At 44.9% G+C, this 26,772-nt stretch overlaps 1 protein-coding gene across 4 annotated transcripts in view; it reads left to right on the top strand.

The window, feature by feature from the left end:
• Positions 1-26,772, top strand: part of caskin1 (CASK interacting protein 1) — a 138,012-nt gene that overhangs the window by 53,560 nt on the left and 57,680 nt on the right. For all 4 annotated transcript variants that reach the window (XM_031892911.1, XM_031892913.1, XM_002932468.5 and 1 more), the window contains exon 2: positions 22,457-22,508. In XM_031892911.1, coding sequence (XP_031748771.1) covers positions 22,457-22,508 — 52 coding nt within the window. The remainder of the gene's footprint in view (positions 1-22,456; positions 22,509-26,772) is intronic.

Below are 26,772 nucleotides of genomic sequence, written 5' to 3' on the forward strand. Positions count from 1 at the left end.
GGCCTTTCCCTTTATTATATATTTCTGTGTGTGATAAATGCCCACACCATTGTCTCTAGGGCAACATTGCCCATCAGATGCCGCTCCTCTCTGCCTTGGCATCTCAATTTACTGGAAGGTTATAGAAAATGTTATGCCGTGTTCTGGGCAGATGACCGATTTTCCCCGCTCCCCTGACCTCAGCGTACATAGGAAGAAAACAATACATCGATTACTGCTCACCATGACCATGGAGCATAAGCTGCTTATGTCCTTGCACCTTTTCAGCGTGCTGCCTGGCTGCTTTTATGGGTATTCACTGGGTGTTTTTTTTATTTTCTCCGCTTCACTAAGGCACCAGGAGAAAAAAAGAGCTTGCGTTGTGCGCGCCAAGGACAAACTTTGATGGAACAATAAGTGTGCGGCTGGCATTCCGGCAGCAGAGATAGGGTAATGATTGGATGTCAGCAAGAGAACAGCGTGAGGCCGGCACAAAGATGCTCCAATGTGCGTCAGCAGGACGCGTAGATGTATTGTCATTAGCGCCCCTGTGCCACGGCTGCCCACCGTTTGGCGTTGGAAAGATACCTGCTCTTTTGTGGAATTTCATGATTTTCTCTTTGCCAAAAGATATGATTTTTGGGAGCTATTGTTATTGAGCACTATAGGGGTCATTTGCTATAACAAATAAATAACAAATAACATAAAAATGTACCTTTTTAGCGCTTTGCACAGTGCCTTCATCTAAATAGAATCACTCTGAAACAGAGTATCCCCAGATCCGGATTTAAAGGCTCGGGCCTAGGGCGGCACAAATTTAGGGGTGGCATGCTTCCCAGCCCCACATACACATTGCTTGCATACGCACATCGTGTCCTGTCTACAGTGCGATAAATCAATGCTCCTGTGTGATCCGGAGGGGGGTGGGTATGTCATCACTCCGCGACCAAGCTGGATCACTGCCCGCCCCCAACCTGAAGGCTGGTATTGTCTGTAAAAAAAGGCACCCCAAGTAACATAGTAAGCTAGGTAAAAAAAAGACACACGTCCATCAAGTTCAACCATAATGCCTCTATATAACCTGCCTAACTTCTAGTTTATCCAGAGGAAGGCACAAAAACCCAGACAAAATTCCTTCCTGACTCCAAGATGGCAATCGGACCAGTCCCTGGATCAACTGGTACTAAGAGCTATCCCCCCTACCCCTGTATTCCCTCACTTGTACTGAGAGCTATCTCCCCTACCCCTGTATTCCCTCACTTGTACTGAGGGCTATCTCCCATACCCCTGTATTCCCTCACTTGTACTGAGAGCTATCTCCCATACCCCTGTATTCCCTCACTTGTACTGAGAGCTATCTCCCATACCCCTGTATTCCCTCACTTGTACTAAGAGCTATCCCCCATACCCCTGTATTCCCTCACTTGTACTGAGAGCTATCTCCCCTACCCCTGTATTCCCTCACTTGTACTGAGAGCTATCTCCCCTACCCCTGTATTCCCTCACTTGTACTGAGAGCTATCTCCCCATACCCCTGTATTCCCTCACTTGTACTGAGAGCTATCTCCCCTACCCCTGTATTCCCTCACTTGTACTGAGAGCTATCTCCCATACCCCTGTATTCCCTCACTTGTACTGAGAGCTATCTCCCATACCCCTGTATTCCCTCACTTGTACTAAGAGCTATCCCCCATACCCCTGTATTCCCTCACTTGTACTGAGAGCTATCTCCCCTACCCCTGTATTCCCTCACTTGTACTGAGAGCTATCCCCCATACCCCTGTATTCCCTCACTTGTACTGAGAGCTATCTCCCCTACCCCTGTATTCCCTCACTTGTACTGAGAGCTATCTCCCCTACCCCTGTATTCCCTCACTTGTACTGAGGGCTATCTCCCATACCCCTGTATTGCCTCACTTGTACTGAGAGCTATCTCCCATACCCCTGTATTCCCTCACTTGTACTGAGAGCTATCTCCCATAACCCTGTATTCCCTCACTTGTACTGAGAGCTATCTCCCATAACCCTGTATTCCCTCACTTGTACTGAGAGCTATCTCCCATACCCCTGTATTCCCTCACTTGTACTGAGAGCTATCTCCCCTACCCCTGTATTCCCTCACTTGTACTGAGAGCTATCTCCCCTACCCCTGTATTCCCTCACTTGTACTGAGAGCTATCTCCCATACCCCTGTATTCCCTCACTTGTACTAAGAGCTATCTCCCATAACCCTGTATTCCCTCACTTGTACTGAGAGCTATCTCCCATAACCCTGTATTCCCTCACTTGTACTGAGAGCTATCTCCCCTACCCCTGTATTCCCTCACTTGTACTGAGAGCTATCCCCCCTACCCCTGTATTCCCTCACTTGTACTGAGGGCTATCTCCCATACCCCTGTATTCCCTCACTTGTACTGAGAGCTATCCCCCCTACCCCTGTATTCCCTCACTTGTACTGAGAGCTATCCCCCCTACCCCTGTATTCCCTCACTTGTACTGAGAGCTATCTCCCATACCCCTGTATTCCCTCACTTGTACTGAGAGCTATCTCCCATAACCCTGTATTAATACCCTTACTTGCTAAAAAGCCATCCAGCCTCTTCTAAAAGGAGAAGGAAAGGCAAAGTCACTTGGGGGTGCCAAAATGTTAGGCACCCCCAAGTGACTTAAATCCCCTACCTTGTTAAATAGTGACTTTCTATGGCATTGGCATCAGTAATTGAATTTGTGTTGGCAACTCAAGAATCATTTTTTGCCCTGCAAATTTGGAACTTTTGGCACTTATGAATATACACACAAAAAGAATATCCCAGGTGCACAGAGTGGCTTTAATACTAGGTGGACGGGGGTGCAATAGCACAAGGGACTGCCCCCACATAGGGCCCGCGAGCACATGATAAGCATGGCGGCAGTGCTGTAAGGAGACACCAGGATAATGGGGAGAGGGTTGTACAAGGGGGAAAATTGGCACTAGGGCAATGCTGGGTATATAAATGGATTTTCATACTGTATTTTTTGGAATTAAATTTGGGCAAGTAAATGCCAATTAACCTATTAATTGCTAACATATGGGATGATGGGGCTAACAGTGTATTTTACAGAATTGCATTTGGATCCTTTTCCCTTAGTTGGGAGAAATAGGGATTTAAAGAAAACATTTGCTGAAGCCTTTTGGGCACTGTCCATCATGGAAAAGAGGAAAATATTTGTCCGAGGAAAGTCGCCATGGCAACATAACTCCCGGCTCCGTGTTTGTTTTAAGAATACATCATGGAGGTCCACAGGGGAAATAAAGCTTTTAATGTTGCGCATGTGGGGGCAGAAGAGCCTGGCACGCACCCGGGAGCCCATTTAACTGCTTCCCCGTCGGTATCCTCTGGTGCTACTAGTGATTGGGATGGCCCCGAAGAGGTTATAAACTTACTGGGTCATATTTTGATAAAAACTGTAATGTGGAAAGAGCCTTTTAATAGTGGGTCGGAGACACTTAGTGGTGTTACTACCTATATAGCAGACCCCTCGGTCATTTGGGTGCCCTGGCGACAAGGGGCCCAGACTGCGAATCTGCTGTATTATAGTCCCCCTCCCTGGCCCCTCTCTTACCTTTAACATTTCAGCATGATGCGGGCCAGGAAATCTGGAATGAGCTGACTTGGGGGGGGGGGGCAGGGTACTAACCCCCATATATAATAAAGGACATTAAGTTTGCCCAGGTTTAATACCCTATTGCAGCCAATAAGGTGTTGGCTTTTTACAGCCCCGAAGGCCAATTGGTTGACGAGTGTTGGAAGATATTGGCTTTGTATGGCCACCTTTATTGTCTTTTATTATATAACTCTATAATTGTCTAGGGACTATCTGTTTTGACCCCCCAGTACCACTGACTAAGTACTGGCACTTCCTGAGTCCAGCTTCACCCCTCCGCCCCAGCCTAACTCCTCCAGTACCAGGGTCCAAGTGGGACTCTGCAATGATCAGCAGCTGGTTGATTGGCCATGTTATGTCATAATCAAGTCCTCAACCAATCAGGTTGCTGACAGACCTGGAAACAGTTAATGGGGGTCATGTAATAAAAAGCAAAAGTTTGCACAGGAGCACTAACCCATAGCAACCAACCAGCAGAAAGCATTAGCTGGTTCCCTGTTTAAAAACAAACATTTTATTGGTTGTTATTGGTTACTGCTCATATTACATATGGGGGTTTGTGTCTATAAACATTTTCAGCAGCGTGTTAATTAGCTACTATCAACCTGCAACCCTTAAGATGTCTAAAACTACAACTCCCAGAATCCTTGTACAGTATTTGGTTCACTGAGAGTTTTAAGTCAGCCATGTCTGTCCTGTAGGGCTACTGGTTGCCCATTTCTGATGTCAGTAACCATACCTGCATGGATATGGGAATGAAAAAATCAGGCCATTTTGGGCCTTGTTCTTGATCTACTCTATCCCAAGCAACCAAACCTTGCCCACTAATTGATGAGCCCCACCTTTTTTGGGGTCCACAATTAGGGTTGCCACCCTTCGTCAATGTTCTTACCGGCCAAGGTGGGGGGCAGGTACACAAGAGGGTGGGTGATGTTGGGGCAGGGTTGTGAAATAAGTAGGGGCAGAACATGACATACATGGGCTGTATTCAATGGCAAATAGAGAGCAAGGTGGGTTAGAAAGAGAGATGGGAGAAGGGATGGGAGGTGGGACACTGGTGGATAGGAGGCGGGCTGGGGGTGAACAACAGTTATTACAAATTTACTGGCAAGTACCAGCAAGAGTTTGTGGCTAATGCCACACGTTGCCCCCTACGCTGCCAAAATCTACTACTTGTGCCCGCACCCAGAAGCACTGAATATGCTCAGGTGAAGGCACACGTAGCGTATTTCTGCCTGAAGCTGCTTCTGTATGCAGTCTCTGTGTGGCATTAGCCTTATAGTGTATTTTCAAATGAAGATCCCTGCAAATGACTGCAGCAAGAATCATGGATCATGGATACTGTGAAAGAGTTAATAAACGTCATCCATAAAAAGTGGGGGTCTCAGGCTCAACCCGCTGCTCATTGACGGGAGGAATAGCATGGCTATAACTGGGCCGGGGCTGGTGGCTCCTGATTTGCATGCAGAACATATGCTGCAAGATCCGTATCATTCCGCCCACACCGTTGTATTTATCCAGCCTCCTACTATTAATACCACTGCGCAGGCATGGGAAGGGCAAGCGTATTTGCCCCCGCAGCAGCATCTGCCATACATAAGCACGTATACCAATACATCCACCCTCAGGCACCTGGAGCGAAAAGGCTTCTAATCACTCTAGCAATAATGCAAAATTCATTTCCAGAGATACTTCACAACATAGGAAGTGCCAAATGGCTACCAGCAGGCCCGGACTGGCAATCTGTGGATTCTGGCAAATGCCAGAGGGGCTGCTGTAAGATGCCACAGACCTGTGGGGGGCTTTTTGGGCCTCTGTGTACTTGAAATGCCAGGGCCTATTTTGAATCGTGGTCCAGACCCGGCTAACAGGGTATTATAAATTACTGTATAAGACCCAAGTTTTAATTAGCTGTAACTTAATTAACTCTGTGGCCAGATTTGGCTGCTGTGTCTGCTGGGGTGCAATTATTGGTAAAGCAGACTCTGCAACTGCTAGGGGCCAGGGGGTATAGAGAGCCCAGTGGGCGCAGACTGTGCAGTTTTAATAAATATCTATTGAAAATATCTTAATCCCAAATATGATTTTGCTTTAGGGTCCAGGAACTTCTAGTTATACCACTACTGTCAGATGTCACACATTTTCCAGCATGGCAGTCGCGCCAAACATCACTCAAGGTCCCTCTTTCACAGGGTTGCCAGTCTGCTGGTATTTGAATGGCCCATCCAGTAAATCACCTCTTCCCTAACCATCTCCGCTCCAAATTCTACTTTATAAGCATCGTCCACCCATGCCTGCCCATTTCCGTTTCCCCACCCACTCCGCCAATTTCTCCCCACTCTCTGTTCCCTCACCCGAAGGCCTGTAAGAGGTCATTTAAAAAGGTTGCAGCCCTAGCAGTGACAGCTATGTGGTCCTAAGTTACTGATGCAGGAGGTATCTACTGACACTTCCCTGCTCATTTCTATCACTTTGTGTCATAATATGTCCCTTGTTATTGTTTTTTTTTTAAGCTAATGATAGAATAATCCAGTGATCTTGCAGGTTAGCACCCAGAAAGCAACCTATTTGCTCTAGCTAGAGGCCTGGCAGCTTTCCTGTCAACTGAAGAAAGAGGTAGAAAATTGGAAATGAGTCAGCATTCGTTTCTTTTTGGCTGAACTCTCCACAGGATTGGACTGGGCCAGTGGGGCACTAAAAAGAACCCAGTGGGCCCCATGGCCCCTGCCTACCCTGTCTGCTCTCTCTGTCAACCACAGGCATTGGCATCCCCCTCCCATTGAGGAAAAAGTGCAAGGTGAGTGGGAGGGGGTTTGACATTGCAGCTGGGGTGGTGGGCCCAAGTGGGCCCCGGACACCCCAGTCCGACCCTGGCTCTCATGCTAGGATTCAAAGAGCGGACCCCCATAGGCCTGCACCTCTTGTCAGCCCCCACCCTGCCTTTTGCCCCTAAAACCATGCAGCCCTAGGCCTGGGCCTTTGCGGCCTTCCCACAAATCTCTGCTATGTCACCGGCCCTCTATCCAGAGGCTTGGAGGAGCTTTCTGGTTGTAACCCATCAGGGGTCAAAGTGCAGGATTGCTAAATTGTTCGCACCCCTCTACTTTATTGGTGCAACAGAGACACAGCCTGAGCCATTGTATTGGATTATATTTTTTCAGGCCCATCTGCTAAGTTGAAACCTCCCTTTTCTCTTGTAAATCAGGAGGGCCCATCCTTTTTATCAGCCCCTGTACTGAAGGCTAATAGGTCAACTGTGAGCATTGCCAGCCTGCCTTACGGCTATTGTAAGCCACTGAGCGGCCACAAACGATAGGAACGCGGGATCTCTTTAGTAAACATGAATATTCAGGCACGTTCGGCTTGTACGCACTCCTGCTCCAAAAATACATGCTCCGTGCCCCCGGGACTGCGTACCAAGCAAAATATTTACCAAGTATAGTAAGGGAAAATATGCCAGGGAATGTTCAACTGGGAGCGGGAACTGTCAGGCGCTGCAAAGCTCTGTGCTTTATGGCTCCATGGGAGCAAGTGATGTTATTATTCCCTGTCCCAGTCCGTCCTTTCACCCATTCACCTACAGGATTCGCCCGATTAGTGCCCATCTGTTACTTACTGCAGATTTCTATGTAACTGTGCCTGCACGGGCTACTGGGAGTTCATTTATATACGACACATGCCCTTCCATTAACTACAGTGATATTAGAAATCATAAGGGAATTCCATACAAGTCACAAAACGCTATATTTAGCAGGGAGCAACATTCTTATACTATGTATGGGAGTAATTATTAAAGGGGAACTCCACCCAAAACAAGCTTTTTAAAAAGTAAACATAAATTTAAACAACTTTGCATTATGCATTGATTAAACAATATGCAGCCTTTAATGTAATAATATGGTTTGGAACAGTTCCCTAAGCCCGGCCCCTGGTTCCCCTGCTGATCTGGCTGGCTACTTTGAGACTCAAATAAAATGTAACAGTAGTCGCCTGTCCTCAGCCTGCCTTCAGCCTCCCAATCCCACAATCCCCTGCACACGTGACATCAATAAGGAAAGGAACATCACAGTGCAATGCATTGTGGGTTATGTAGTTCCTGCATGCTGTCTGTAAGCAGTGTAAGCAGTGTAAGCAGAATAAGAACTGTTTTTCAGCTGGATTTCAGCATATAAAGGTGGAATTTATTAGAGTGGGGTCACACAGCGACTAATAAGATTTGGGCTATCATTAGTTCCTACTACAATTGTATGATTAGAGTTGTTTGCTGAACGAATTGGAACAAAAGTATTAAAAGAAAACACTTTCCTAGATTTGTTTTATTTATTTTAGAAGGTCTCTCACAAAGGACTGATATATATAAATATATAATATATAACCTTGCTACCTAACTGGCAGTGTTTCCCTGACTTCTCTGCCGCATTTTGGCCTCTGTAGCTGAAGAGGTTATGTCAGGTTATGGATGAGATGCAGTCCCATTTGGCTTGCTAAACTTATTTGCCATTGGCGGTACTTTGTGTGAGGCCAGGGGGGAGGAGGAGTTGTTATTAAGATAGCACACGCAGGGATAGTAAATATGACAGCGGTTCCGTCTTCACAAATGTGGCACCGGGAAAAGCTGCTGTGGGAATATTCTCTTTTCTACGGGCGTCATTGATACCCTAGGAGAGAAGTTGGACATGTAGTCACAGTCACTCTCGTGGTTGCCGGTATGCAGGATTATCTAGAAATGATTACCCCTTTTTGGAGAGGCAGTATAAAGTCACCAACACTGACATAGGGCATTACTGTATTCTGTAATGATGTACAGTTTATTGTCCGTATTTTTGTCTTCACTGGCCTTCATTATGGTCTGATCATTGGCTTGGTAGCTGAGTGAACAGATCATCTCGATTTGACCGAGCTTCTTGGTGAGCAAATCAGGTTGAGATCTAGTGGTGTAACTATCAGAGGTGCAAGGAGTGCGATTGCACCTGGACTTCACCCTGTGGGGGCCCGCAGGAAATAAAGTGGTTAAAAACTGACCTTTAAAGGTGCATTCTGTATGTCTCTCTTTGTTATGGCAAGCTGTAACCAGGATGGATCACTGCAGGGCTTAAATGTAGTTCACTTTAGTTCATTAATGGACCTTTTTAATGGATCTTTTCAACTTCAACGTCTGCAGCTTTTCATATTTGGAATCCATTCTATGTAGTGGCCGTGCTCATTCCTTGTTTGACGAAGGCTAATACACAGCCCCCTGGGCAGAAGGGCCCTAAAAACTATGAAGTATGGGTATATTTCTACTGGTGGCCCTGGATGTCTGTGTAGCAAGAGGAGTAGAGAAGTAGTTGCCCTCTCTGTGTCTCTGTATTTAGAGAATCCATGGAAGTTTTTGCAGCACGCAAAGCACTCTTGTCTTTAGCTCTTTCTAACCCTAATATGCATCTGAAATTCAGATTTGGTTAAACTATATACTGTATACCAACATCAATACTAATTTTAGTATGCCAGTAGCCTTGAATATTATGCTTGTTCAAGAAATCATCCAGGCCCCTCTTAAAGGCATTGAATGAAAGTTCAGTTCCTCTAATCTAAAGGGGCGGCCTCTGGTGCGTTGATTCTGTGATGGGAAAAAAGAACACCCCCCTATCTGTCTATAATTCCCTCTATATTATGGGAAAAGTAGGTTCTTTATATTTGTAGAAGGAGAGAAGTAGTTGACCTGATGGCTGTATATTAGGAGAATGGGAAAGGGAGGTGCCTGGAGGTCTGTATATAAGGAGAGGAGGGGGAAAGGTAGTTGCCCCTGATGGTCTGTATATTAAGAGAATGTAAAAAGTAGGTGCCCATAGGTCTGTATATTTAGAGGAGAAGAGAGGTAGCTGCCTTGATGACTTTCTGTTAGGAGAATATGAAAAGTAGGTGCCTTATATAAGGAGAAGAGTAGAGGATTGTAGTTACCCTGATGTTTACATATTAAGAGAATGGTAAAAGTAGGTGTGTATATTAGGAGGAGAGCAGAGGTAGGTGCTCTGATGGCTGTGTATTAGGAGGAGAGGTAGTTTACCTGATGTTTGTATATTAAGAGAATGGGAAAAGTAAGAAAAGAAGGTAGTTACCCTGATGGCTCTCTATTAGGCGAATGGGAAAAGAAGGTGCCTGGAGGTCCATATATTAGGAGGAGGGAGAAGTAGTTACTGGCTTAATATTAAGAGAATGGGAAAATCAGGTCCCTAGGTCTGTATATTAGGATGATGGGAGAGGCAGTAAAAAGAAAAAGTAGGTACCATGATGTCTGTACATTAGGAGGAGTAGAGAGGGGGTGTGAGGAATGTGCTGGTGGTGTGAGTATGGGTAGGGGGGAGAGGTGCCAGTTGTGTCCAGCCATCCCTCATCTGTATGTATGCCATGGCCGTGCCGTACAGTGTAAGTATGTGAGAGGCACTGGGGCCCTGCCGCCTTCAGATCTTGGTGCCTTGCTTTGAGTTAGGAGGAAAGAGATGCTGGTTTCCTAGCAACAGCTGCTGGGAGCCCATCTTAATCTAGGGAGGCACTACAGTCACAGACCCTCCATAGCAACATCAGATAAGATGTTGGGGGCCGTAGGAATGTCAGCCGGCGTCTCTTTCCATCAGAAAGATAAAAGCGCCTCCAAATATCTGCTCTCATGTTCTCTTCTCATTCTGCTCTCATTTCTCAGCAAGCTGTGATGGAAAGTCTAGACAGTGCCCTTACACTAAGGTTTTAGCAATAGCAGATTTCTGTTGTATCAAATAAAAATTGTCACTTATACCTGTGCTCCCTGCTTCTTTACTTATTCCCACACTACATAGGCCCCCGTGAGCAGGGCTTCCTACAGATTTTATATAATGGCAGAATTTTAAGTAAAAGTTATCTTTATAAGTAGCCCAAAACTATGGTTTCAAAGTGTCACAACTACTAGGGGTGCAGGGGGTGTCATTGCACCGCCCCTGCCCCCCCACAGGGCCCATAAGGCACACAGCCAAGCCCCAAACATGTGCAGATTTGCTGCCTGTGTACCCTCGCCTTAAGGCTATTCTAGAACACAGTAGGGTGGTAGTAGCTTGCCTAATAAGCAGTGAGCCTAGGATGTGACTGCTACCTGCTGGAGGCTGATCCCCATTCTTACACCCACATGTTCCTTCCAAACTGTTCAACCTCACCATTGCTTTTATAATAAGAATCTCATTATTGAGGAGCACTACAGTCAGTACTTATGTGCCACCCAACAAAATAGGAGAAAGGCAATGATTTTGCCAGGCAGTGCACCTCAGTCAGCCGAGCTCTAGTAGGGTTAAACTGCGGTCCAGAGCGCAGTAAGTATGAGCTCCGACTACTCCCAGTGTGAGATCTGTTCTATCCCTGTGGGGATTCTGTAATTCCGCCGCTTAGATGCACACTTTCTTTGAAAAGGCAGGGGAAGGCTCGTGTTCCGCATGCAGAAGGGCTTCCGTACTGCCTGTTACCTGCAGGAGGCCTTTCTGTAGGTGACATTAGCCCAGAGGCTTTCTTCCCATGTTTAACACTTGGGTACGTGCAGCTTACACATTTTTATCTTGTCTCCATAATGCTCAGCGTAGAACAGCTACACTGCTAAGTCATGAAGAAGCGCATATGCAAAAGGGCTCCAAATGCACCGGACACAGCGGCTTGCTTAAAACTCGATTTTTATTACGCCATTTAAAAACAATACGCCTGACGCATTTCGTGTAAATATACACTTAATCATAAGTCATGAAGAAGCCCTGCTGCCAGGAGGATTCTGGAGATGTAATTCTACAAATAGTTAAAGAATCTGTTGCACACCTGTCTTGCTCACTTACATACTGTATCCTTGCAAATATTTTTGAATGATAGCGGATTCTTTTAATATATACTGTTGCCTTTTACAAATACATTTGGGCCTGTATAATGCATGTTTCTCACAAACTACTGGTTGGGGATCACTGGTATAATGTATAACACTCCCATACACACCCCATATTTGCCTCATATACTACTACTAGTCACCTTGGTGAGTGGTATTTTAATGCTAAAATTAGTAGGAAGAGATGGTGCCTATAGTAGCAGTGGGGGGATAATAGCCTCTGGGAAGGGACTGTGGCTGTGGGAGAGCAGGTATAGTAGTGAGAGATGGTGCCTATAGTAGCAGTGGGGGGATAATAGCCTCTGGGAAGGGACTGGGGCTGTGGGATAGCAGGTATAGTAGGGAGAGATGGTGCCTATAATAGCAGTGGGATAATAGCCTCTGGGAAGGGACTGTGGCTATGGGATAGCAGGTATAGTAGGGAGAGATGGTGCCTATAGTAGCAGTGGGGGGATAATAGCCTCTGGGAAGGGACTGGGGCTGTGGGATAGCAGGTATAGTAGGGAGAGATGGTGCCTATAGTAGCAGTGGGATAATAGCCTCTGGGAAGGGACTGGGGCTGTGGGATAGCAGGTATAGTTGGGAGAGATGGTGCCTATAGTAGCAGTGGGGGGATAATAGCCTCTGGGAAGGGACTGGGGCTGTGGGATAGCAGGTATAGTAGGGAGAGATGGTGCCTATAGTAGCAGTGGGGGGATAATAGCCTCTGGGAAGGGACTGGGGCTGTGGGATAGCAGGTATAGTAGGGAGAGATGGTGCCTATAGTAGCAGTGGGATAATAGCCTCTGGGAAGGGACTGGGGCTGTGGGATAGCAGGTATAGTAGGGAGAGATGGTGCCTATAGTAGCAGTGGGGGGATAATAGCCTCTGGGAAGGGACTGTGGCTGTGGGATAGCAGGTATAGTAGGGAGAGATGGTGCCTATAGTAGCAGTGGGGGGATAATAGCTTCTGGGAAGGGACTGGGGCTGTGGGATAGCAGGTATAGTAGGGATAGATGGTGCCTATAGTAGCAGTGGGGGGATAATAGCCTCTGGGAAGGGACTGTGGCTGTGGGATAGCAGGTATAGTAGGGAGAGATGGTGCCTATAGTAGCAGTGGGGGGATAATAGCCTCTGGGAAGGGACTGTGGCTGTGGGATAGCAGGTATAGTAGGGAGAGATGGTGCCTATAGTAGCAGTGAGGGGATTATAGCCTCAGGGAAGGGACTGTGGCTGTGGGAAAGCAGGTATAGTAGGGAGAGATGGTGCCTATAGTAGCAGTGGGGGGATAATAGCCTCTGGGAAGGGACTGTGGCTGTGGGATAGCAGGTATAGTAGGGAGAGATGGTGCCTATAGTAGCAGTGGGGGGATAATAGCCTCTGGGAAGGGACTGTGGCTGTGGGATAGCAGGTATAGTAGGGAGAGATGGTGCCTATAGTAGCAGTGGGGGGATAATAGCCTCTGGGAAGGGACTGGGGCTGTGGGATAGCAGGTATAGTAGGGAGAGATGGTGCCTATAGTAGCAGTGGGATAATAGCCTCTGGGAAGGGACTGGGGCTGTGGGATAGCAGGTATAGTAGGGAGAGATGGTGCCTATAGTAGCAGTGGGATAATAGCCTCTGGGAAGGGACTGGGGCTGTGGGATAGCAGGTATAGTAGGGAGAGATGGTGCCTATAGTAGCAGTGGGGGGATAATAGCCTCTGGGAAGGGACTGTGGCTGTGGGATAGCAGGTATAGTAGGGAGAGATGGTGCCTATAGTAGCAGTGGGGGGATAATAGTCTCTGGGAAGGGACTGGGGCTGTGGGATAGCAGGTATAGTAGGGAGAGATGGTGCCTATAGTAGCAGTGGGGGGATAATAGCCTCTGGGAAGGGACTGTGGCTGTGGGATAGCAGGTATAGTAGGGAGAGATGGTGCCTATAGTAGCAGTGGGGGGATAATAGTCTCTGGGAAGGGACTGGGGCTGTGGGATAGCAGGTATAGTAGGGAGAGATGGTGCCTATAGTAGCAGTGGGGGGATAATAGCCTCTGGGAAGGGACTGGGGCTGTGGGATAGCAGGTATAGTAGGGAGAGATGGTGCCTATAGTAGCAGTGGGATAATAGCCTCTGGGAAGGGACTGGGGCTGTGGGATAGCAGGTATAGTAGGGAGAGATGGTGCCTATAGTAGCAGTGGGATAATAGCCTCTGGGAAGGGACTGGGGCTGTGGGATAGCAGGTATAGTAGGGAGAGATGGTGCCTATAGTAGCAGTGGGGGGATAATAGCCTCTGGGAAGGGACTGTGGCTGTGGGATAGCAGGTATAGTAGGGAGAGATGGTGCCTATAGTAGCAGTGGGGGGATAATAGTCTCTGGGAAGGGACTGGGGCTGTGGGATAGCAGGTATAGTAGGGAGAGATGGTGCCTATAGTAGCAGTGGGGGGATAATAGCCTCTGGGAAGGGACTGGGGCTGTGGGATAGCAGGTATAGGTGTAGGTAGGCGTAATTCTTTGTGGTAATTTTAAAAAGCAATTATATAGTTTACACAGATTCAGGAACCCTTTCCATATTCTAACTTCTACTGACCAATCGTGGCTGATTGCTGTTAGTTACTATTTGAATTCCCCTCTCAGAATGACGTACAGATGAGTAAGTGGCAATTACACACCACAGACGCAACCAGAATCCCGTGTGTACAAACCTGAAGTGACAGCTAAGTTGCTCAGCGTTAGGCAGTGGGTTACATTATGGCCGTGTCCCTTGTGTAGGAATGTGTTTTCCTGATGTGTAATTGTTGGAGGTCACGCACTGTTCATGCACTTAACACACAGGAGGCTGCATTCATATATTTTTAATACAAACTATTTCCTACCCATAATCCCATTCACTTACATACAGCGCCACACAGTGCATACAGAGCTTGCTTGGGTTGCCATGGTGACCCCACACACTCTCCCCCTCATATGTGTTGGAGTGGATTGAGCTCAGGCTAATCTTTCTCTATACTGTTTGCCCCAGTGAGGAAGCTATTTTGGGTCCCCCTGCAGCGTTATAATTCAATCAACACATCAAGTGTTCCAATATACTCCATAGCCAATGGCAATGCCGAAAAAGAAAAAATCCCCCACAAATGAATAGGGTCATTTTTATTAAGATAAATATCAAGTACCCTTGGAAAGTGATGGCTTTGTATTCAATTATCCATAATGAAAAAAAATGTCAATTCCTATGGAATACAGGGATTAAGTAAAAATAAATGGAAGCCCTATGTTCATTTGGCACACTTCCCAACATTCTGAAATGGAAAATATTGACTATTTTTGTCTTGTATTTCACTGGCCTAGCCAGTAAATGACCAATTAGAGCCAGGGCCATTTCCCTTATCCTGCCCATTTATATACCCCACTCCTATCAAATCCAGCAATGCCCAATCAATCCACAGCTCCAAGGTTGTCACCTGGACAATATGTTACCGGCCTGGCCAGTATAAATTATGTTTAATGTCAATATTACGTACAATAATGTACATACGTACATAAAGTAATATTATGTACAAAAAAAGTGAAAAATTAAACAGGGTCTCCCTGCCCCTATGACATCAACACAGCCTCCCTTCCTGTAGTGAGCAGTTTTAAATACTATTTAGCTAGCGAACCTTAAACTGGTTTGACATGGGCCACTATTGTGGGGAACAGTAAAAATTCCTGGCAGGGACCTTGTCAAATCAGGAGCCTGGATCAACCTTAAAGGAACAGTTCAGTGTAAAAATGAAACTGGGTAAAATAGATAGACTGTGCAAAATGTAAATATTTTTATCTATAAATGCTGGGAGTGAATGGATGTCTAACATAATGGCCAGAACACTACTCTCTAAGCTGTTAGCAGTCAGTAAACAATCAGTGACTTGAGGGGGGAGCATATGGGACATAACTGTTCAGTTAGTTTGCTATTGAATCTGACCTGTGTGCTCACAAACTAACCAAACAGTTATGTGCCATGTGGCCCCCCCCAAAGTCACTGACTAACTAAAAAGTTAGAGAGCTGAAGCAGGAAGCAGTGTTCTGGCTATAATGTCCACCACTATTTTTTATTGTATGCAGGTTTTGGGCAGGGTTTGTGCAGGTCAGGGATTGGGAAAGTTAGGGCATAGCCAGGTGGGCATACGAGGCCCCTCCATTCTTTGTAGAAACCCTGTTTGATAGGCATTATTCATCTATATCATGGTTTCATTTTTGACATGGACACAGGACATTACCTGCTGTAGGAAGCTGTCAGAATATTACTGTTGATATTGTAGGTAGAACCTAATCTGCTTGACCCTAGCTCCTATTGATTCCTGGTTATTTTTTTTTGTATTTTTTTATTTAGTTATTGACATATTTTTCTTCAGAAAGTCTCAGGCGTGGGAGCCGGGTATTAATTACCCTAGCATTTATTGTTTTTTGTTGTTCCCGGAGTCAGTTACCCCCCAAAAAATATTTTTATCCTTAGGCTAGATTTCACAAATTGGGAAGGGTAATAATTCCAAAACCATAGAATATATATAATGAACCAATGAAAAGTTGGTTAATATAGGCCGAGCAGTTCATGTAAAGGTGAACGAGTTGCTTAAATATTCCACCCCCTAGAGGGAATGGGTAAACTCATCCGGGCAGCTGTTCCACGCTCTGTCATTTGTATTACAATTTAGCTTTCCCTTTTCTGGTGTTTACTTGCCGTATCCTGAGCCGAGCATCCCATGTGTCAGGAAGCTGACAGATTCAGTAATATACTAATTTGCCTTGTTAATTGCCAGCAGAAGAGAAGGGAGCAGGCTCGCGCGTTCGGCTAGTGGGAGGATAATTACAAAGTGCCTGAGCATTCCACATATATTGTTATGCTCGCCGTGGCTATAAATCAATTGTAATGAACATGTGTCAGAAATATGATAAGGTGGCGACCGGTATGAATGAATCCCAATGACAGGCATTATGTATTTTGAAGGCAAACATAGCCTTGTTATTGGGGCCCTTGAAATGAAATGGACTCTTTTGTCTTATGATGAATTCCCTGGAGAGCAGCAGCTTCTTTTATTGATTTTTGCTGACTTATCAGAGGGGCATTCCCGGCGGTGTGCGTGGCGGAACCATGAAATGATGTTCCTTTGCACCATTACCCTTGCATATAGTATGAGTGGTTTGATAAATAACATTCATTATGTTCAACCTTCCCAATGATAAGAAACAACAAATACTTAATATAAAGGAGAACCTAAAGGAAAACAAAACCCTATTACAGATCATTGGGTCTCTGGACAGGCCCTCTGCTATTCTGAATGCCACAACCACACCACTGGGAACGGTTAAGCACCACCACCATCCTCCTAAGACAGATTTGCAAACTGGGGTTTAGGGGGGCAGGGCAATTCTTGGGAAACTGGTTCCCCGTTAAGCCTTGGTGTCGGTGTTGGTTCTGAATGCCAGCAGCCCTTCGCTTAATGAGACAGAGCCCACTATTCAGGCAAACCTATCTCTTGCAGCATTCCATCCAGAGAGGCCTTTCTTCTCCAATTCAAAGACAAAGGGGAAGTAAACATTCTCTTAAACTGACTTATTTGCACCCCCTAGGTCTCCACAGTAGGCATCCATTCCATGGATTTTTCAGTTCTCTACCAGTACTTTTGCTTTTCAGATTTTCAGGTTAATACAGCAACCAAACTTCATACGATATAATGTTATAATGTCTTAGGCAATGATCATATGAAACCAAGAAAAGAAGAGTAAGAGAACTGTAGGCAGGGTTCTTATTGGAGTATTCTCTTGTATCAGTTGTACCACTGGTCCTGTAGAATTTGGGTAAGCTATGCAGAGTACAGTAGTTTTAGTTCTTACACAGGGAGATAAACAAGGGTGAAATATCACCCATAAAGTAGGACATTCCAGGTTTTGGAAATTGCCCTTGAAATAACCCCATCTTTTTTTTGGTTGTCCCTTATTTTGTAGGATGATAATTTGAATATCTTATAAATAACCACAAATATTGCCTTTCGTGCTAGAAAGCCCCCTGGCCCATAGGAACTGTAAACACAATAAGTGACTCAATCAATCGTCACCTCCCTAGGTCTGGGATGCCATAATCTGACTGCCCTTATAGTAATTGGATTTGATAGGCCACTAAAGCAATCTCTGTGCCATCAGCCTCCTCTCTGATTTCTGTAAGGCTATTGACAAAACATTCTCTCTGTGTGAACCCTCCTAAGTGCTTTATAGAACACTTATAAGTACATTAATGAAAAATATTGCGACAGGGAACTCCTTCTACTGGCCATTGTGCCCACCTGTGCTGTAGGATATAAAGCATTCATTTGAATTGGACAAGGGAAAGCAAATGTATTTTTATTATATTTTGCCTAATCAAAAAAATGTGATTCTTAGCAATTTTCCACAATTGTTTATTACACAGGCAGTGAGCAGATTGCTTCAGTTCCCACAATGCCTTGCATGTTCTGTTAATAACAGACCCATTAGGAAGCATGAAAGGCAAGGAATGAAATTGGAGTCGTGGCTGATGTTTTTTAGGTTGTTTTGACAGACAGAAGAAAATATAGCAAATAGAAATGGACACACACACTGGCGTAACTACAGAGGAACAGACCTGAACTCTATATTTTAGGGTGAAGACACACAGAGCTACTAGTAGCAGCTACTTGTCGTGGCTACTAAAATAGACAATGCTGATCATTTACTGTTAATTTTCTCTGTGTGTTTTAGCAGAGGCAATTCTCAGTATTGTCTATGGCGGGGTATTTTCTGGAGTTTAGTTGCCTTGAAAAAGTAGCTGCTACTAGTAGCCCAGTGTGTCTTCACCCTAAGGGTGAAGACACACTGAGCTACTAGTAACAGCTACTTTTTCACAACTACTAAGCTCCAAAAAATACCCTGCCTCTGCTAAAACACACGTAGAGATAATTATCAGTAAAAGTTCAGCATTGTCAATTTTAGTAGCCACAACAAGTAGCTGCTACTAGTAGCTCCGTGTGTCTTCACCCTAAGAAATAACCCCACTCCCCAGGTGCTCTCCTACCTGGTGGGAGTGGGGGGGGGGGGGGAATGCAAGTATATGGCAGCTACAGGGGGGTGTATTTGCTGTGCACGCCAGGCCTGTCCACAGATTTCTTGGTGGGTGGGGGCCTTATGCCACTGGGCACACAGATACTGCTATGCCAGAACATTACATTTATTTCAAGATTCAATTAAAATCATACAAAAATTCTTCATTAGTTTGGTGAAGTTCCCTTTTACAGTCAAGGACCAAAACCCTGATTGTAGCCCTAAGTGTAGAGCCTACAACTGGTACAACATCTCAACTAATTATTCCCAGCAGTCATTATGTAGGTGGGGCATTTTGAAAAGTGGGTGGGTTTTAGTTACTTGAGGGGCATGTCTAAACATAACTGGGTGTAACCAGAGCAGATGGAGGTATGGCCTAAAATGCCCCCATCAGCCATATGTGAGCGTCAATGGCCAGACTCCTGAATACATGATTGCTAAGAAGGGAAGAGGCAGTGAGCAGATTGCCAATATACTCTGGGTTACAGGATCGGAGACAAGAGACATGTCACAGATTCAGATTCAGTCATTGAGATGCCAACTAGTGAGCCATAACTAACCGTGTACTCTGCATGTGTCAGACAGAGAGACATGATAAAAACGTGTTCTTTCTATCTCTTATTCATCCATATTTCTTTGTAATCAGTGGGCTTTGTTCCATCGGAGAATAAAAGGTAAATCTCTCCAGCTACCTCTTGTTACCATCACAGCAGTGTGGGAGCTGAAACAAAAGAAGTGATTTCTTCGGAGATGGCAAATAAAACCCACGGCATTAAGTTAAGAATAGTGTGATTTAAATAGCAGTATTTACAACAGAGCCTGAACATAGACAGGGTTCTGGTAATTGTGTTTTTATATCATCTGAAGGGCATCCAGGATACTGACTGATCCCAAGAATAATTTTAAAAGCTCTAAATGTAATGTACCATTGGGAATCAGGGCACTGTGCAAATAAGCAAGGGCTTGGGCTCAGTTTTCTAAGTGCAGCAGTGCCCCTTTGGATACTGGGAAATGGACTGGGCATACGTGACAAATTGGTATCCCGCATACAAGAATGTGATCTCACTCATGTTGCTGGTGATAGGATGTTTTAGGTTCAGGTATCCCAGAATATGAAAGAAAATAGTATAGTTACTGATACAACCTTTTGGGATTTACCCTGATTTTGCACCCCTCTCACCTTGTCACTAGCAGAAACAGCCCAGCCACCCACTGTCAGAATTTGCTAGGTTTGGATTGGCTCACTGGGAGATCCCTGTGGGACCCAATCCTGTTGGGCTCTTTCGCCTGACCACAAGCCAGCTGATTACAGAAAGATTCATACAATCTGATGTCAATCCAGAACATGGCTGAATTGACATTGGGGAGTAAGTTACAGTGCAGTGGAGCAGTAGAACAGAAAAGGGATAGGGGATATTAGTGTGGCAGTGACTGGGTGGTGAGCATGACCTGGGCAGAATAGGGACATGCCAGTGGGTGGAATTGTTGTTTCTTAAGGTGGCCATACACGAGAAGATTTTAGCTGCCGATTCTGGTCCTTTGGACCGCTTGGGCAACTTATCTGCCCCTGATGGGCCTACCCGACTGAAATATGGCCTAAAATTGGCTAGATCTCAATCAGGCAGGTTTGATTGGGGTTGGGCAGTGATCCCCAACCAGTGGCTCGGGGGCAACATGTTGCTCACCAACTCCTTGGGTGTTGCTCCCAGTGGCCTCAAAGTAGGTGCCCATTTTTGAATTTCTGGCTTGGGGGCAAGTTTTGGTTGCATAAAACCCAGTGTAAAGCCAAACAGAGCCTTCTATAGGCTGCCAGTCCACATAGGGGCTACTAAATAAGCAATTATAGCCATTATTTGCACCCCCAGGAACTTTGTCCATGCTTGTGTTGCTCCCCAACACTTTTTCCATTTGAATGTGGCTCATAAGTATAATAGGTTGGGGATCCCTGGGGTTGGGGATCCCATTGGCTCTTTGATGCGGTCTTCAATCCGACTGCGCTAATGCATGCCTATTTAATTTGATTGTTTTCTCCATATTTCTAATTTGGTAGAACTGCACCCAGCCCTTTCTTAAGGTGATCCACTGTATCTGCTAGTACAACCTCTTTAGGTATCATTTTGCTTTACTTTGCTTTGTTATTATCACTGCAAATCTCCTTCAGTGGCTGAAAAGGAACAGTCCCTCTTCTTTGTTTCTTGCTTTGGGAGCCCTAGACAAAGCCCCAGTTGAAGCTTAGCCTGCTGCCTCTTTCTATCAAATATTGACTTCAGTTGTATATACATACATACCAAACACACAGAGTGGACTTTTAGCATCGTTTGCTTGTAGTGGATCAAAATATCTACTTCTTGCCACTTCCCATTGATGTCAGTGCTGGTCCCGTATCAGCAATTATCACTAAAAAATCCACTGCTGTGGAATTTTAACAGTGAACACTCCATTTAAAAGAACCTGGCAAAGTACAATATTAGAGAATAAGCTTTTTCACACCTGATCCTTCAGCCAATTTTCGATCAATATCAGCACATCAATGCCAGAGATCAATAGACTTTAGTTTGTACAGTAATAGTTTTTGAGGCACTGTATCAAAGGGAGGTTGCTTTATTGACTTGGCAGTAAGCTTCCTGGTCAGCCATATTGGCTTTTCAGTGATAAAACTAAAAACACTTCTGCTTGGGGGGAGGGGAAAACAGTTGGCAGTAAATAATATTGTTAACTTTACATACAGTATAGTGGTTCCCCGTGGGGCTTGAGCCCAAATACCAGTCAGGGTGAATGTGAGGTGAATTGCGCTTTTGCATATTCCAGGAACTATAACAACCATGTTTTTGGCTCTGATATTAAAGGAGACATATCATATAAAAATTGTGAATGTACGAGTGAATTATACTCCTCTAGATAAAGAAGAATTTAAAAAGTTGTGTTTTTAGACTGATTTATTGAGAAATTCCACCAAAACCCCACTAGTCCCGCCCATCTGTTCCACTTCCTGCTGGCTGAATTCTCTGGATGTACAGGGGGGCCGGCGGCTCTCAGTACACAGCACTGCAGGATAGGAACCAATCAGCAGCTAGGCTGACCTGATAGGGAACTGAAGCCTGTCTGTGCTTGTGTGAGTGCAGGGCTGTGATTGGCTCTCCCCCTCCTACTGTGCTTCTGGCTGGGACCATTAGGACACGCCCACTCTTCATTTCAAACAGGGACAGAGAACTTATAGGATCTATAGGGAGCTCCAATAAAGAAGCCATTTTTGCAGCTAACATTAATTTTTTAAAGAAAAACTATGCCCCCGAACAATGCAGGTCTCTGCACTGAATCCAGGATTCGGTTTGGGATCTAAACTCTCTGTAGGTTAAGTATTATTTTTGGGGGTATAGTTTTCCTTTACGGATACTGAGAATTTGTCAAGAGCCACCAATGAGGAAACAACATCTATCAGGGGATGCTCAGACTGCAACCTTGAAGCAGTTGTTGACAGAGCAAGCAGTAGTAGTATTGGTGGTGGGGTGCGGTTTAGGTGGTTGCTGAACTACATCAGCTGGAAGGCAGCAGATTGAGGCATCCTTATATTAACATGACTTACTCCTTAGTGGTTTTAGTGTGACTAAATAAATAGGACCCAGACTGTAAGCTTCTGTGTGCAAAATCTGTAAACATGAGACATGGACATTTTCTTCTTTTATTTCAATGTACATATCTGCATAGTGCTGGGGAGCCAATGATCTGGTTATGAATGAAGGATAATAATCACATCTTGTCTTACCATGAATTATAAGGGCTGTGCGACTGCGGCGCCTCTTTAATTGATGTTGTGCAGATGCGGTGTGACAGCGCCTGCTTGATGCACCCCTATCTGCAACGTATGACGGCTCTATATTCTGACTAATTGCTTCTCTCTCTCCCCACTTTTGTCACAGAGCTTCTGGGTTCCGCAAAGAGAGTGAATGTAAATTTCCAAGACACCGATGGGTAGGTGAAAACTTCCTCCTTGTTCCTTTTTTATCCATCACCGCCATATGCATGAATATATATGTAATGTCACTGTCGTACATGCAGCTGGGATTGGTACATAGCTTGCTGCCATCTGTGGGATGTGATGCCTGCTGTGATACAGGGGAAGCAGGCATTTACATAATTGAACTATGCACAAAATACAGTGACAATATGGATGTGCTATGAAGCATGTGAGTGATATGGCTTGGAAACGTTCCTATATCACACAGCACATTATACAGATCTCTGCCTCGCAAGTTTATAAATGTCATTACAATATTCTGACGTTAAAGATGTACTGAAACTCTCAGTATGGTTGTTAGGAACCTGCCATGGCACAATTGTTTTTAGAGGGGGTGCAAATGGGTGACTATTCAGGGCCTTGCACATACCGAGGTCCCATATAGCAGATGTTGTTCGTTGGTATAGAGTGATACCAGCTACAGCAGGGAAAGATGGTGGCGGTGGCAGCAGGCTAGATGGTGGCAGTAGGGTAAGATTTTGACTGTAGGGCAAGATGGCCATGGCACAATTGTTTTTAGAGGGGGTGCAAATGGGTGACTATTTAGGGCCCTGCACATACCGAGAACCCATATAGCAGATGTTCATTGGTATAGAGCAGGGGTAGGGAACCATGGCTCTCCAGCTGTGATAAAACTACAAATCCCAGCAAGCATTTTCCTTAATTAACCATGACTGTGGCTGTCAGACTCCTGCAATGCATTGTGGGACTGGTAGTTCCATAACAGCTGGAGAGCCAAGGTTCCCTACCCCTGGTATAGAGGGGTACCAGCTACAGCAGGGAAAGATGGTAGCAGTAGGGCAAGATGGTGATAGTAGGACAAGACGGTGGCAGCAGGACAAGATGGTGGCAGTAGGGTAAGATTTTTACTGTAGGGCAAGATGGATATGGCACAATTGTTTTTAGAGGGGGTGCAAATGGGTGACTAATCGGGGCCCTGCACACACCGAGAACCCATATAGCAGATGTTCATTGGTACAGAGGGGTAGCAGCTACAGCAGGGAAAGATGGTAGCAGTAGGGCAAGATGGTGATAGTAGGACAAGACAGTGGCAGCAGGACAAGATGGTGGCAGTAGGGTAAGATTTTTTACTTTAGGGCAAGATGGACATGACACAATTGTTTTTAGAGAGGGTGCAAATGGGTGACTATTTAGGGCCCTGCACATACCGAGAACCCATATAGCAGATGTTCATTGGTACAGAGGGGTAGCAGCTACAGCAGGGAAAGATGGTGGCAGTAGACCAAGATGGTGACTTTAGAACAAGATGGCAACAGCAGGGCAAGATGATGGCAGTAGGCTAAGATGGTGACAATAAGACAAGATGTAGGCAGTAGAACAAGATGGTGGCAGTAGCGCAAGGTGGTGACAGTAGGACAAGATGGTGGCAGTAGGGCATAAGGCAATAAGGGTAATTCATGACTGGGAGCCAGATTTAAAATCCAGTGCCCAGAGAAGTGTGTAGCATCCTGCCACTCACCTAGTTCATCAGAATAACACGAAAAGTTGGAGTGGGTAGGGGGTGGGAGGGAAGGACACCTATGTGCCTCCCCACCATCCACCATTTTGAATGAAGCACTACCTAAGCTCAGTCCGCAGGTCTTTGCGCTCCGTCTAGGAGCATAGAGGCCTGCAGCCATTTGTGCACAACCAGGCACAACATGCGCAGTACAAAAAAAAATGGAGGCTATTTTTTGCACTTTGCATGCTGCGCCTAGGTTCATAAATGAGCCCTCATGTATTTATGTTAGTTAGACAATAGCAGGGCCAATGGGTAGAATGTACTACTGAATAATGACTATACAGAGGAACCTCTGCTAAAAGTCTTCTACACAATACTATTATATGTATGGGGAATTTATAATTTTTTTATTAAAATGAAATTATTCTTAAATATATAAAACATATAAATAATCGTAAGAATTAAGTGTGGGCAGAATTATTGTTTCGCATTTAGTAATTCTGAAATTAATTAAATGAATTATTAAATTGTTCTTAAATATATAAATAATTATGAATTAGGCATGGGAAGGCCTAGTACTTTTTATTGAATAAATGCAATAAAACAATAAAACCTGCGATTAAGTGCTATTACAAAGAAGTAATTAAAACTGAAATAAACAATTGGTAGGTAATTAAAAAGTGCTGAAAAAATATATTGAAAGCCAACCTGAAATTTAAACCATGTTTTAAATGTCAGCGCTGCGGAATATGTTGGCGCTTTATAAATAAATGTTAATAATAATAATAATAATAATGTCAGACTCAGAATGACAGCTGGCAATGTATATTTCTAAGTCAAATCTCTGGGGTTACTGCCTCCCCCCCAGATCAAACGCAGCACTTCTACTCCTTTGGATAGTAACTGATAGTACTTCTACAACCAATACAATTTTTCAGTTGGAAATTCGTGTAGAATTAAATTTCCTTTTGTTATGCAAAAAAAAAAGTGGGTTTCCACTTCGGTGCTATTTTCATTCATAGGTTCACGGCAAGAGAGGCTGTTCTGGGATAAATCTAGGCCAACTTTTGGTAAAACAATTGAAGTTATCAACACTTTCCCAAACAAATGCACTGTGAGCCGCTGGGGACGCAGAGGTGTTAATGAGGCTGGGGATATAGAGCGCCGAATGGAATTAATTGGTTCCTGAAAGGCTGGGATAGGGGTTTTTTTTTCTTGTTTTAGGCTGCAGATTCTTTAGGTCTTTGAGATTCTAAAAATACCTCTGCTTTTTAGAACAAATACATAAAATTTACCCAGTAAGAATGTGCGGCATTTTCCAGAGAAAGGACTGTAAGTGGCCATAAGCTGCACACACACTGGGGCCTTTTGGTACTTATAGAAGCAATGCCGGGCCTAGCCGGCTGGCTACATAGCCCACCACACTAATCACTAACCCCCTCACCCCCAACTGTCAGTGTATGTACGCTTTTTTCTGTGTGGGGGGAAGGCGATGCAACGTTGCAAAAGGATGAAGAATGAGCCAGCAGTAGGGGGTGAGGGCATGGAGTAGGGGAGTAGAAAAGGTATGTGCTTAGCGCCCCTCCCGGCATTGTGCCCTAGGCACGTGCCTCTTCTGCCTTCGACTAGTTCCGGCCCTGTATAGAAGGTTCTAGACTCTAATTCTGCTACAGTGGGGAGAAGGGGACTGTGACAGTGGACCTGGTTAATTTTGGGTGCAGGGGAAACCCCTTTGCAGCTGTTATGGCTTTGATGGTGCTCTGGCTTGGGGTCTGCTAATTTAAAAGAAACTATAGCTCAACAAAGAATTAGGCTAGAAATGCTGCATTTTATTTTTTGGGGTTCTGTACCAGGCCAAGGCAACCACAGCCCTTTAGCAGGGAAGATCTGTGCCTCCAAGATGCTCCCCATCTTCTTTTCTGCTGATTCCCAGCACATGATGTGGTGCTGTCAGTTACTGAACTTAGGGACCCACTCACAATATACTGAATAAATACAATATAAAAAATCACAGTGCAAGGCTAATTAGTAATTCACTTGGATTCTCATTACATGGCAGCTCAAAAACCAGTGCATTTTGCATCAGAATGTAATAATCAGCCTTGTGGCATCAATTTTATTGCAAATAAGAGACATTTTCCGCTTGATGATTTCCCACAACCTCTAAGCTTCGCTTCTCAACAGCTGCACAGAGCATGTGCAGAGCCACTGGCACTCCTAACAAAAGACCTGGATCATTACAGTTACAGAGATTCTAAAACTTTAGGCTAGTGCAGTATCTACAAAATTCAGTATATACAATATGTCATTTCTACCCATATTTGTTTTTAGGGTTCAATTGGCGCAGCATCAGCTTAAAAGGGTGTGTACATGTAACATACAGCTTACCTGCCTATATAAAGCATTGCTCAATATAATTTATAATCCAAAAGGAGAACTGTATGAGACAGTACTTTATACTATGTGACCTTGCTGCTGGGAGTTGAAGGGTTAAGAGAACTACCCACATTGAAGTGCATCTGGTGCCTAATTGATTTGATTATCTGAACCTCTGTGCTGTGTCGTATGTTTGTCCCTGTTATGTAAGACGCCAACAACATCCAGCAGCCACGCGCCCATATGGGATGTATTGTCGCCAATAAGGTCAACGTTATGGGTCACTGCCCTTCCTATGTACCAATCTAATTGTCTGTGTGTAAGGGTTTCAGTTACACTGTTCTCTCTAGAATTATCTTTTTTATCTTTTGTTGAAAGCA

Source organism: Xenopus tropicalis, chromosome 9 (assembly GCF_000004195.4).
Source record: "Xenopus tropicalis strain Nigerian chromosome 9, UCB_Xtro_10.0, whole genome shotgun sequence".
Lineage (NCBI taxonomy): Eukaryota > Metazoa > Chordata > Amphibia > Anura > Pipidae > Xenopus > Xenopus tropicalis.